The sequence below is a fragment of the Geotrypetes seraphini genome, chromosome 4 (genome assembly GCF_902459505.1).
Source record: "Geotrypetes seraphini chromosome 4, aGeoSer1.1, whole genome shotgun sequence".
NCBI lineage: Eukaryota > Metazoa > Chordata > Amphibia > Gymnophiona > Dermophiidae > Geotrypetes > Geotrypetes seraphini.
This window is the reverse complement of record NC_047087.1, coordinates 161,173,429-161,187,876: the sequence shown is the minus strand read 5'-3', so window position 1 is coordinate 161,187,876 and position 14,448 is coordinate 161,173,429. Positions and strand designations below refer to the sequence as shown.

Below are 14,448 nucleotides of genomic sequence, written 5' to 3'. Positions count from 1 at the left end.
CCCACCCTCTACAATTGATTTTTGTAAAGATACTAAAGCAATTCTAGGCATTTTACCCAGCCAAACAAATTTTGTAAGAATACCATTTAATTTTTTATAAAAGGACCCTTGAAAAAAAACTGGTATCATATTCATTTGATAACAAACCACAGGCAATACCATCATTTTAATTGTTTGAACTCTCCCCCACCAAGAAAGATATAAAGGATTCTATTGCTCGCACATTTCTGTTACTTTCTTTAATAAAAATTTTTCATTCTCTTTCATTGTGTCTTCCAATGTATTTTTTATCCAGATACCTAAATATTTTAATCCATCCTCTTTCCATGCAAAGGAGAATGAGTCAAATAAGTCCTTAGTATAATGCACATTCAATGGAAGAATTTCTGATTTGCTCCAATTTATCTTATAACCTGAAAATTTTCCAAATTTCTTTATTAACTCAAGCAAACATGGAATGGTAGTTTCTGGATTTCTCAAATAGAGCAGTATATCATCTGCATACGGAGAAACTTTATATTCCCAATCTGTACGAGGAATACCCTGTATCCCCTTTGCTTGTTGAATAGCTAATAACAAGGGTTCTAATACAATATCAAAGAGCAAAGGAGATAATGGACAGCCTTGTCTAACTCCCCTCTGCAAGTAAAAATGCTCTGATAAATTATTATTAATATACAATCTTGTAGCAGGGGAGCTATACAATGTTTGAATCATTTGTATAAATCCTGAACCTATGCCAAACCAATCTATTGCTTGATACATGAAGGTCCATTCTACCCGATCAAAGGCTTTCTCTGCATGAAAAGACACAGAAAAAGCTGGATCATTCATGGCTTTTGTAAATTTAACATGTGAAAAGCCAATCTAGTATTATTAGATGAATGTCTTTTAGGAACAAATCCAGTTTGATGCATATCAATAATAAAAGGGAGAGCCTTAGCTAAACGTAAAGCCAATGTTTTAGCTAAAAGTTTTCCATCTACATTAATTAGCGAGATAGGCCTATAGTTTGAAACCAAAGCTTTGGCAAAACTATTGTTAATGATTCTGCCATAGTACCTGTGATGCAACTTTTAGTTAGTTGAGACTGATATAAATTTAATAAATGAGGTAATAGGGTAATTTGAAATGATTTATAAAAATCTACCGTGAAACCATCACCACCTGGAACAGATCCAACTCTAAGAGATTTCAACGGTTTCTAATTCTTTTAATGATATAGGCTCGTCTAAACTTTTTTTTATATGCTCAGGAATTTTCGGCCCATCAATTAGATTCAAAAATTCTAAACCATCTTTTTCCCTGTCCTTATAAGGCTCAGAAGAATATAGGTCTTTATAAAAATTTAGAAACTGACTTAAAATATTTCCAATGTGAGTATGTGAATTTCCTTTCTCATCCTTTATTGCAATAATTTTTGTTCTTTTCTTCGCTTTAAGATAATTTGCCAATAATTTTTTAGCCTTATTTGAGCTTCCATAATACAGAGTTTGATGGGAAAACAAATCTTTCCTTACCAATTTTGAAGATATCTCATTATATTTACCTTTTGCTTTTAATAAAGCCTATAGGGTACTTTGCTCCCATTTATCAACTAATTTAGTTTCCAAATGTTTAATTTCTTTTTCTAAATTAGAAAATTGTTTTTTAAGTTGTTTTCTAATATATACCGAATATGAAATAATATTATCTCTCATGGTAGCCTTAAATGCATCCCATAATGTTTCTATGGTAATTTCTTCTGAAATACTAATTTGAAAAAATTCAATCATTTTTAATTTAAATTCTTCAAGGAAATTTGAATTCGTAATCAATGTATTATCAAATCTCCATACAAACCTGCTATAATCTTGCTCATCAAATTTAAATTCAATCCATATCCCACCATGATTAGATAAAATGATAGAATCTATGGATGCTTTTGTCACTTGTTGTACTATTTGATTTGAGACAAAAATATAATCTATTCTTGAGAAGGATTTATGAACTAGTGAACAAAAAGAAAATTCCCGATCATCAAAATGAAGTATCCACCATATATCTTTCAAATCACAAGATTGCACCAAATTATCTAATCCTAATGACTTCATAATTTTACTTGGTATTTTATCCATTAAAGGATCCATGATGGCATTAAAATCTCCAGCCACTACTAAATTAGAAGCAGCCAGTGGGAGTATCAATTGTTGTAATTTCTTAAAAAATCCACATTGCTTCGTATTTGGGACATACACATTAAACAATTCCAGGGTATTATTTCCCATGCTCATTTTCACATGTACCCACCTACCCAAGGGATCAGAATCAATCAATTGAAAATTAGCTGTGCATTTTTTAATTAGTATGGCAACCCCAGCTTTTTTCCCAATTGCAGGGGCAAGAAAAACACTGTTTTACCCAACCCCCTTCCAACTTTTTTGATTCTACCATTGATAGGTGTGTCTACTGTATATAATATATATCAGCATTCTGTTATTTTAAGAAGGCAAACATTTTTTTTCTTTTTATTTGATGTTTAAGGCCATTAACATTTAATGAGTAAAGTTTAATTTCCATTATAAATTCTTATTTCCATATACGTAATCCAATATATTTTGATTTATTTAAATTAATATGAATAGATGCCATTACCCTGATTTTGAAATTTTGAAGTTAAATTTTTCCTTCCCAAACCCTCCCTTCCCTACCCTTACCCCCACCCCCCAACCCAAAGCATTTTATTAGCATGGGCCGTGTCTAAAAACCATACTACAGTTTTGTAAAAGGGGGGAGAGGTTAGTTGTGATTACATATTCTATACTAGGTGAAGGTGTTTTCTGTGACCTGTTTGTATTAAAGACATGGTTTTTTGTTAGCGTTGACTAGCCTTGTTTGGCGAAATGCATCAGGCATGGTTCTTGGGAGCACCTTGAATTAACCTGATTTGAATCTCCTTATTTTCTGCCAATCTTCTTTTGTTTCATATTGGATTCTTTGGTGGACTGCTTGCCTTTTTGTTTCATTGCAAGTTAACATACATGGAGTGGAACATACTAGAGGAGTTCAGATTTGGTTGTTTAAACATACATATGGGTTACAGTTGGTTGATGTAGAGTGAGGCAGTTGAGAGGCGTTGTAAACTTGGTTATTAATATAGACTTATATTTCAGATAGTATTACTGCTTTACAAATATTTGAACACTTTCATATATGCATGGAAAGGGTTCAGAGTTAAATTCCTGGGTAAGTAGATGGGAAGGGAAGGAAGGGGGATTTGTTCAGAGATGCTTGGGGGTTGCATAGAAGAAAAACTGTGCACTGGCATACTAATCTTTGTTTGTTTTGAATTAAAAAAAAAAAAGAAATACAAGTGGAAATAAAGAAGTAAAGAAGAAAACAGATAAATGGGGCGGGACATAAGCAAGGCAGGGGCGGGTTAGAGGCAGGGCAGGGCCAGGGGGGCCCAGTGTACTTGTGTGCCTAGGGGCCCTCAAAGAATTAATCCTGCCCTGATCACAAGCAGGGTCTTGCTAATACTGTTGGTAGTTACTGAAAGTTTTGGAATAGAATACATACTTGACAGTTTCTAGTTTATTTTTCAGCTCTTTCAGATATTCCTGTTTCTCTTCAAAGTACTGTTTCCAGATCACTGCAATAAAGGAGTCAGACTTCACTTCTTCCTCCTACATAGGACAAACAGTGAGGTAATATTAGAAATTATTGTATTTTTGTACTTTAAGACACACCTGACCATAACACGCATCCTAGATTTAGAGGAGAAAAACAAGAAAAAACATTCTAAACCAAATTATGCACCCAACCCCCACACTCCCTGCCAGGCTCTGCATCCAACCCATCACTCCTTGCCAGGTCTGCACCCTGTCCTCCCTCTCTGCCAAGCTCCGTACCCTGTCTCCCCTTCCCTGCCAGGCTCTGTACCCTGTCCCACTGCCCTGCCCTGTAACCTGTCCCCCCTCACCTCTGGTGGTCTAGTGGTAGGCTGGGATAGGAGGGATCCATCCCAGCCGACTAACAATTTCTTCCTCCCCCCCCTTGTACCTCTTTTAAACCCCCTTGTACCTTTTTATGTTCAAATCAATTTTTATTGACGGTCAAAGAAATAAAAACAGATACAGCAAGAGAAGTACAGTGCCAAAATACAAAGTATCCAAACATAATGAGTAGAGTCCGTATTCTTGTGACTCCACTCCAAGAATAGAACAGGTGGCACAACAGTAAACCATCAAACATTATGAGATACAATAATCCACAAACCCCTGTCACGATCCTGGCACTGCCTACCCGAAGGGCTAGGCTGAGTCTCCGCCTACCGTGGCGTAGGCCAAGTGTCCATTCACTGCCTATCGTGGAATAGGCCAAGTGTCTGATCACTGGAGCTCTTATGCTTGGAGAGGGTTTTGGGCTTACCGAGGGTTAGGCACTAGGTCCGCATTCCTCCCCTCGAGGATCACCCAGGTGCTCCTGTTTCCAGGAACTCTAACTATGCTCCTTTCTACTGGGAGTCCATTAATGAACCCCCCCCCATCAGTTCAGGGTGAGGTCCCTCTTGACCCCCTCAAAAATGTCCCCCCAAACCAGAGCTCCTCTCCCTATCAGGAGTCCAGTTTAAGGTTCTAGGAGTCTCTTTTCTTTACAAATCACCACTTTTCTCTTCCACTTCATATGTAAATTAGTTATTCAAGTCCAATGGCAAGTTCATTCAGTCTTTACTATGGGGCAACAGAATACTCTGGAGCAATAGGGGTAGCTGGTTCCTAACACCACCCACTTAGTCTTCCACTATGACTAGAACCACCCCATTAGGAACTAGTTGAACCCAGCTAATCCCTGTTTAACCCTGGGTTATCTATTACCCCTGGGCACTCTGGGGAGAAGTAGACTCTGATGTAGCCTTTCCTCGGGGCGGCCCTCTCTCACGTGATAGGACATACACCACATCACACCCCCATAGTAAGTGAACTCCATCCTTCTCCCGGGTACCAAAACAATCCCCCCATACCCCACCCTTGGTGGAAGACGACCCAAAGATGAAAGACAATAGCAGTACTTTAAGACAAATCCTTTTTAAAACACCCCGCTTGCCCTCCCTTTTAAAACAACCCCCCCAGCCTGCCCCATCCCCGTAGTACCTTTTAAAATGCCCCTTAAGCGTGATGGTCTAGTGGTGTATCGGCCGGCAGGAGTGTGCTTTCTGCACTTCTGCCTGGGCCCACTTTGCTTTCTAAATGGCTGCTGTCAGTTCTCACAAGAACTGATGGCAGCCATTCAGAAAGCAATATTGGCCCAGGCAGCAGCACAGAAAGCATGCTCCTGCCAGCCAATACACCACTGGCCCACCAGGCTTAAGGGTCATTTAAAAAGATACTACGAGGACGGGGCAGGCAGGGGTGTTTTAAAAAAGGTCGTCTTTGCTGCATAAGATGCACTGACATTTCCACCCTCTTTTGGGTGGAAAAAAGTGCATCTTATGGAGCAAAAAATACAATATATATTTTTATTAATGGTAATTAAAGTCAGATATATTAGTGGGCCTCTCCCACTTTAAGGGTGACTATCTGAAATATCTCAAGAAAAACTGCTTTATTGTTTTTAGTTTTTTGAATTATGGAAGACTGATTGTATAAATCAGTATTGTATTATAATAAAGTAATTTAAATAATAATAATAATAACAGTTTATATATCGCAGGACCGTGAAGTTCTATGCGATTTACAATGATTAGAAAGATGCTGCAGATTGAATGGAACTTACATAGTTGGAGATTAGTGGCTAACAGTTAAGAGATCCGTTGTTATGGGAGAGATTGTGCAAGAACAGGTATGTTTTAAAGCAGGGGTGCCCACACTTTTTGGGCTTGCGAGCTACTTTTAAAATGACAAAGTCAAAATGATCTACCAACAATAAAAAAATTTTAAAAACACAAAGCACACTGTACACAGAGAAAATGATAATTATCATTTATATTCCGGGTTTTTTTGAAAGAGGTCAAGGCAGATGACTCTATGCACTGTTACCTCAGTAACAACCATACAAAAATAGACAAATATACCCCCCTCCCTTTTTATTAAACCACGATAGCAGTTTTTAGCGCTGGGAGCTGTGCTAAATGCCCTGCACTGCTCTCAATGCTCATAGGTTCCCTGTGCTAAAAATTGGTATTGCGGTTTAGTAAAAGGGGGCCATAGTGGAAAATATAGACAGCAGATATAAATTCTCAAAACGGACACATTTTGATCACTAAATTGAAAATAAAATCATTTTTTCTACCTTTGATGATTTCATGAGTCTCTGGTTGCACTTTCTTCTGGCTGTGCATCCAATATTTCTTCCCTTCTTTCAGCCTGTATGCTTCCTCTCCTCCAGACCTCATTCCCTCCCTAAACTTTTTCTTCCTCTCTCCCTGCCCTTTCTTTCTCTCTCTCTTCATGCCTCCTTTCCTTCCTACTCAACCCCATGGCCTGGCATCTCTTTCCTTTCCTTTTATTTCTTCCTCCCCTGCCATGCTCTGGCATCTCCTCTCCTTCCTTTCTCTCTGGTCTGGCATCTGTCTCCTTAATTTCCCTTCCCTCCCCCCATGCCCTGGCATCTTTCTGCTCTCCTTCTCTTCTATTTCTCCCTCCCCCCTCCATTATCTGGCATTTTCTCTCCTTCCTTGCCTCTGGTCTGGCATCTGTCTCCTTCCCTTCTCTCTCCTTCCATGGTCTGGTTTCTCTTTTCCTTCCCTTCTCTTGGAAGCCCGTGGCATTTACTGTGCTTCTGCTGCCGCCTCCGTGTTTGGTAGACAGGCTGGAGGTAAAGGGCGGCATCAACCCATAAGTTACAATGTCCAGTTTGGACCTTTCAGACTTGCCGGCTAGTGGCCAAGCAATATAGATGCATTATAACATTTTTTGTTTTATTTTTAATCCCTACTTGCCTTGCCTTCTGGAGAAGCCCCAGTGAAAGAACGGACGCAGCCACTTGCCTTCTCTGGCTCTGGGGATGCTGGAGCGGGAGAGGGTGACAGAAAAATATGTGGTGAGAATGGCACTCACCCATTTATGTTCGGCGGTGCTCTCCTCGGGGGCGGACACGAGCGGAAACGTTCCACAGGGAGGGAAGGCTGCCGCATCCTGCCCCTGCTCCTTCGGCAGTCCAAATACTTGCTGCTGTAGCCGCGCGGGACACATCTGCGGCTGCAGCCAGCTACCAAGAGTGTCGCGCCCTAAGGCCGGAGTTTGCAGGGTGCGTCATTCCTGTTTTGGAGCACGCGTTTAGAGGAACTGAACCCGGGGGGGGGGCGGGCTCTAACACTGCATGCGCCAGCTTCCCTTCTCTTCTGAAACAGGAATGACATAACTTCCTGTTTCGAAGAAAGGAAGCCAGCGCACACAGTGTTAAAGCCCCGCAGCCTGAGTTCAGTTCGCCTGTGAGAAAGAGGGCAGTGAGTGAGTTGAAGGGAGGGAAGCTGTCTTCACCAGGCAGTCGGGAAGAGGAAGGCTGATCGGCTGGTAGATTTTGAAGGCAACGTGAGTCTATCATAGAGCCCGGAATGGACTCCGCAATTGACTCACTTTGCCTTGGCGATCTACCGGTCGATCGCGATCGATCTATTGGGCACCCCTGTTTTAAAGTATGTCGTGTTTATGTAAACTTTTTATGAATGTTATTTTGTAACTAGTATATATTTTTTTGAATATGTGGGATATGTTTTAAATAAATAAAATAAAAATTAAAAAAATATGGCATTTGTGCATTATCTGTACACTGGTTTTTATAACCAAGATCTCTTTACTTAAAGGACAGGGTTTTTTTTGTTTTGGGGTTGGATTTTTTAATTTTAATTTTTTGCAACTTTAACAACATTACAAGCATAATACTTGTTAAAGAAAATAGAGTTACAACAAGTAATTTCGAGGAAATATATATTCAACTTAACAAATCACATGTCTCTACACTAACTGCAATATTAAGAAAATATAAAAGAGAGAGGCAAGATTACAGAAAAAATTGGGGGGGGGGCAAAAAATTATGAAAAACCAGAAAAAGAAAACTTTTTCCTGACTTTGGCAGGAGTTCACATTTCTTCTATGACTTACAGATTTCCATCTGAGGGAATGGATATAGCTATAGGAAATGGAGGCTGCCTTGCTTACAGGAAATTCTTTAAATGATCTGGGTCAAGAAAAGCGTAAGTTCTCTCCAAAATCTTAACTATACATTTACATGGAAATTGCATAAAAAGTCCCTTTGAGATCCAAAACCTGAAATTTAAGAACTAAAAAAGCCACCTTCTCAGTTGTGCAGTTCTACAAACATCAAGAAAAATCATCACTGAATGTCCCAGAAACTTAGTATCTTTAAAGCAAAAATACAGTTGAAGAATCCAGTTTCTATCATATTCCAAGGTAAAAGTTGCAATGAGGGTTGCTTTAGTCACTACTATTCTAGAATCTTCTAGGAAGCCCATAAGATCAAAACTGGTTCCCTCCTTTTGTTCTTGTACTAGTTTTACCATTGGACTTCCTGAGTTCACATAAAAGGCTTTGGTAATTGGAGGTATCATCTCAGAAGGTATTTGTAGGTTTTCCCTTAAGTACTTCTTAAGTATCTCAATAGGTGACAACATAGGAGGTAGCAGAAAATTCAACAACCTCAAATTAAACCTACGTTCAAAATTCTCCATTACTTCCAATTTTTGATGGATATTCACATTATCTTTCACCAGAACCAACCAAGTAGATCCTACCTTCTGAACAGTTTTCTCCATATGTTGAACTGGAATCTCTAAATTAGTGACTACCTCCTAACATTGTTTTACGTGAGTTTCTACTAGTTCTGGAATTTGCAACACATTATCCAAACACCCTGTTAATTCGGCGTCCAGTACATTTACAGCATCCCATCCTCCTCCAGTGTTATCTTCTCTGATCTTTTCTTCAGCCTTGGGGATAGCCTTAAATCTGAGGATAGCCTTAAATGCCAGGGCTTCTGGAGTCCTCAGACCCAGTTTCAGTGGGAGACCCATCCTCAGACCTTCCACCCTCAGCTCCAGCACATTGCTTCCCTGTTGGGTATCCCATCTTCTCATGTGTAGAGGCAATCAGCATCCCAGTTTCATTGTGAGCATTGGAAACTCCTTAGGCTGAGTCTTGTGCTGTTCAGGGCTCAGCATGATGTCAGAAACACTGAGAGCTAAATCCCCCCTAATATGCTTACACTCATGAACTCTCTCATCCTCTGCCTGTGGCAGGAGGAAGACTTCCAAAGTTCATTACACCAATACCGGGGAGGAAGCCAGTTTAGCTGGGTAAAAATGCAGCTTCCCTTTCCTCTTTACCATTGTTGTAGCTGGCGGTATTGTGGGCTAACTGGAGCTCCCTCCTACGCATCTGTTCACACCGCCATCTTGCCTAAAGGACAGTTTTTATCGTGCTTCAGACCCCTGATGCAGGCATTCTGCCAAAACACGGACCGTGTTGAGCCTTTCAATAAAATACCATTTTGATGCTAACCTATTCTTGAAGGCCCACTGTGCTTTGGCTCTGCATAAAATATGTAAGGCCAGTTTAAGGGGCTTTATGGCATTCAAGCTGAAGAGTTCCCACAGCCTGCTTTGCTGGTCTGCCCTTCTGTTGGCAGAACCTTCCTGTTTTGCTATGTGTGCCTTCTTTCTGCTGTCAGCACCACAAGAAAGTCCAAATTGTGGAACAATAGGTACTTTTTATTTCTCGCCATAATACAGAATGTGTCTGTAAGACATTTTAATCTCTCTCGGGGCATGGGAGGAGCAAAAGAGGGGAAGATCCCACTGCTGTTGGAGACTCCAGGCTCTAGGGGAGGTAGAACAAGACTGGTGCTAGGACTAGAACAAGGGGGGTTAGGAGAGTGTGCTGGGGGATAAAACTAGGAGAAGAGAGATGAGAACAGAAACAATAAGGGGAAGAAGCAAGGGCATATGCAAAGGGAAATACTAGCTAGAGATATGGGTGAAGCAGGGACAATGAATGCTTTGGTAAAAGAAGAAAGAAAATGGAGGGCAGATACTGAGGCAATGGGGATGCAGGAGAGTGGGAACTCAGACTTAGGCAGAGACTCTAGGATTGTAGGAGATCAGAAGACAGACATTAAGAATAACTGGGCATTGGGCATATAAGTGGGGTTATTGAGCTGGGATAGGCTATGTGATTGGGTGACTATGTGATTATGAAACTGAATGTTTATTTTTAGTATAAGCAGCATATAATCTGTTTTACTCTTTTGGAGTCTTGCCAGGTATGTGTGATCTGGATTGGCTACTGTTGGAAACAGTGGTATTCTAAGACTCAAAGGTGAAGGGAAGGAATATGTAGAAGCTGATACAGAAAAGGCCAAATTGCTTAACAGATATTTATGTTCTGTGTTCACGGCTGAAGTGCCGGGATCAGAATTGCAGAAGACAAACATGAACAGGGATGGAGGAGTAATAGACCCTGATGAAGCACTGGGGCCGGATGATGTACATCCTAGGATGCTGAAGGAACTTAGGAAAGTCCTGGTAGCTCCACTGACTGACCTTTTCAATAAGCCTCTAGAGCCAGGAGTGGTACCGGAGGACTGACGAAGGGTGGATGTGGTCCCTTTCCACAAAAGTGGAAGTAAGGAAGAGGAAGGGAATTATAGGCCGGTAAGTCTAACTTCTGTGGTAAGCAACATAATGGAAACACTTTTAAAACAGAGAATGGTCAAGTTTCTGGAATCCTGTGGATTATAGGACCGGAAGCAACATGGATTCACTAGAGATAGGTCTTCTCAGACAAATCTGAACAATTTCTTTCACTGGGTGATCAGAGAATGGGATAGAGGATGTGTGCTAGATGTGGTGTGTTTAGATTTTAACAAAGCCTTTGACAGTGTTCCACATAGACGTCTAATAAATAAACTGAGTGGCCTCGGGATGGGTCCCAAAGTAACAGGCTGGGTCAAAAACTGGTTGAGTGGAAGGCGATGGAGGGTAGTGATCAATGGAGATCGCTCTGAGGAAAGGGATGTTACCAGTGGTGTGCTTCAAGATTCTGTTCTTGGGCCTGTTCTTTTTAACATTTTTATAAACGATATTGCTGAAGAGTTGTGGGGTAAGATTTGCCTCTTTGCGGATGATATCAAAATCTGTACTAGAGTAGATACGCTGGATGGTGTGAATAACATGAAGAAAGACCTGGCAAAGCTTGAAGAATGGTCTGAAATTTGGCAGCTAAAATTTAATGCTAAAAAATGCAAGGTCATGCATTTGGGCTGCAAAAACTCAAGGGAATGGTACAGATTAGGGAGTGAAGAGCTTATGTGCATGACAGAAGAGCGGGACTTGAGTGTGATTGTATGTGATGATCTTAAGGTGGCCAAACAGGTTGAAAAGGTGATGGCGAAAGCTAGAAGGATGCAAGGTTGCATATGGAGAGGTATAGCTAGTAGGAAAAAGGAGGTATTGATTCCCCTATATAAGACTTTGGTGAGACCTCATTTAGAATATTGTGTACAATTCTGAAGGCCGCACCTTCAAAAAGATATAAAAAGGATTGAGTCGGTCCAGAGGAAGGCTATGTGACACGAATGTGAAACGTATGGTATGAAAGAATTATTAATATTGAATGACACTGCCTAGATCCATGATAGCTGTTACAGGGAAACACAAGTACTATGAGAACGAACAAGGCCAGGAGTTTTTCAGCACCTGCTGATAATTATAAGAGCAGGTCATTGTCAGCTCAGGCAGGCTAGGAGTTTCTAACACATACTGATTGGTAAACATCCTCTCGACATTCAGTTAGCTCAATCCACAAGCATTCAGTTAGCTCAATCCATAAAGGGGGGATGTGTAGTCAGTTTGGTAAACATCCTCCACAAGGAAGGGATGGGAAACGAGGCAGGCTAGGAACACATACTGATTGGTAAACATCATCCCGGCATTCAGTTAGCTCAATCCACAAGGATAGGGGATAAATACTGTTTCCCCTAGAAAGAAAAGCAGAAGGAACATTTCCACTGCTGATATGCTGTGTGATGACATTTTGATTAAACCTCTCGTTCGTGGTCCCCCGTCAGAGTGATGATGTAATAACCGGTAACGTATTAATTCAAACTCTGTACTTAATCAATGATTATGGCTAGAAATATTGTATATATGTAATAAAACTTAATTTGTATACTATTTTGATTTCCTGGCATTCTGTCCAGTGCGGAAAGTGACTGAAGGTCTTTGGTAAGCCTTTTTAAATAGTAATACATTAATTGGCGTAGTCGGCAGGATTTCTCTAAAGAAAACCTGAGCGCTCTTGTGATACAGGAATGTTCAGGAAGAGAGAGAAATCCTCAAAAGAACCTAGAGGTGCCCAGCTGGACCGAGGCACCGTATAATTTAATAGCACAAGAACTAGCCAATAATCATGGATTAGCAGAGTCATGGGAAAAGGTTCTGGGAAGTGCAGAACCAATTGATCTTGTACAAGTTTAGAAAAATGCCCCGATAAATCGGGTGATGTAGTTTAGAAAAAAATATAAATGCCCCGATAAATCGGGTGATGTAGTTTAGAGAAATAAAAATGCCCCGATAAATCGGGTGATGTAGTTGCTCTGGGTTCTGGGAAGGGCAGAACCACTTGATCTTGTACAAGTTTAGAAAAATGCCCCGATAAATCGGGTGATGTAGTTTAGAAAAATGCCCCGATAAATCGGGTGATGTAGTTTAGAAAAAAAAAAAATGCCCCGATAAATCGGGTGATGTAGTTTAGAAAAAATGCCCCGATAAATCGGGTGATGTAGTTGCTTTGGCTCGAAGGAACTGGGTATTAACTTCTGCATACCGTATAGTGCACATGCGGCGTTGTATTATGCTGGAATGTTGTGGTAAACTTTGAAGAGATAAGTTAGATCACTATCAAAAGATAGCTGAGGAATCTGCAGTTCATATTGCTGCCACAAAATATAAGAAAAGGCGCGGTCGAGTAAATAGGATGTTGAAGTAAAAGTTCCTTTGTTTGAAAGAGCGAACTGCAAAGGGAGGGATTTTCACCCCCACCTTTTTCCTCCTTCGATGCTATCATGTGAGCTTGACGGCGGGCTTTTTGAGTTTCTCCTTTGTTTCCCCAGGCAGAGGGGAGGGGGAAGTGGGAGGAAGCAGGAAAAAAGGAGAGAGACAGCATGGGGTCTGTCTGCAATTCTACGAATGTTGCAAAAACAGGGATCGATATATAAAATATGCTTAAATATTAACAAATTATGGATTTAAATGTAGGAACTTGCAAGGAACCAAAGGGTTTATGGATAAAACTTTACCAGCCTTATGCTATTTGGAATTCCGATCAGCCGATATAAGGTACTTGAAGTTAATTGAAAGTTGTTTTGCTGTTCAGGAAACAAAGAAAGTTTATTTAAGTTTGAAAGTGTTTCTGTAGGGTAGATCTATGCTGTTAAGAACAATGGAGGTAATTTAGGAGCTGTTTGTCTGATGTAGCCTGAATTTTTTTTTTTTTTTTTTTCTTTTCCTTGTTTCTTTAAAAGCAGGGAGATAGTCTGTAGAACGAACGTACAAGAATGTGGAAGAAAGCTTTGTGAGACGTGTTAAGGAAGGATGTGCCTTTTGTTGTAGTGGCAAGCTCAGCACTGTTAGTAGACTGGCCGCGGACTTTTCAGCAGTTCGATTGATACATAGATAAATTGTCTGAAATAAGTTTTTAAGAACGATAAAAGGATATTGGACTAGGCTACCACAGGGATGGTTACATAGTCCTACCATTTGTCCTCAAATAGTAGCGGAACATTTAGATGAATTTCAGAAATTCACCTCTATACAAATTTCTCATTATGTTGACGACATATTGATACAGGGAACAACGAAGGAAGAGGTGCAAGGGCAGTTGGATTTATTAATTGACCATATGAAAAAGAAGGGATGGGAAATAAATCCAACAAAAATACAAAGACCGGCAACGTCGGTAAAATTTTTAGGAATTCAGTGGAATAGGGGATATGGGGAAATCATTGAGAAAGCAAAACGAAAAATATTAGATTTTCCCACTCCAAAGAATATACAAGGTAACGCGTAAAAAATATGAGTTTATGTGGGGAGAAGAACAGCAGGTTGCTTTTGAAAATGCTAAACAAGCCATACAGACTGCTGTAGATTTGTGGCCCATGAGAGAGAGGGAAGTGGAATTACATGTATCCATTAATCAAATGCATGCTAATTGGTCATTATGGCAAAAACAAATTGGAAAACGGGTACCATTAGGATTCTGGAACAGGAAATTCCCGGAAGCAGGTGAAAAAAAAAAAAAAAAAAAAAGCTAATATTCCTAACGGAGAGCTGGAAATCATAAAGCCAGTATATGCTCATGAATCCCCAGTGAAATGGGGAGTGAGATATCTTTTTACTGACTCCTGGTCGGTCGCTAATGGTCTTGCTACATGGTTAATGGGGTGGAAGTCCCA

The 14,448-nt window shown here is 40.3% G+C and overlaps 1 protein-coding gene across 1 annotated transcript in view; it reads right to left on the bottom strand.

Annotated features, from left to right (window-relative positions):
* Positions 1-14,448, bottom strand: part of TSNAXIP1 (translin associated factor X interacting protein 1) — a 1,372,321-nt gene that overhangs the window by 32,068 nt on the left and 1,325,805 nt on the right. Inside the window, exon 15 of the mRNA XM_033941585.1 lies at positions 3,559-3,665. Within this exon, the coding sequence (XP_033797476.1) occupies positions 3,559-3,665 (107 nt within the window). The remainder of the gene's footprint in view (positions 1-3,558; positions 3,666-14,448) is intronic.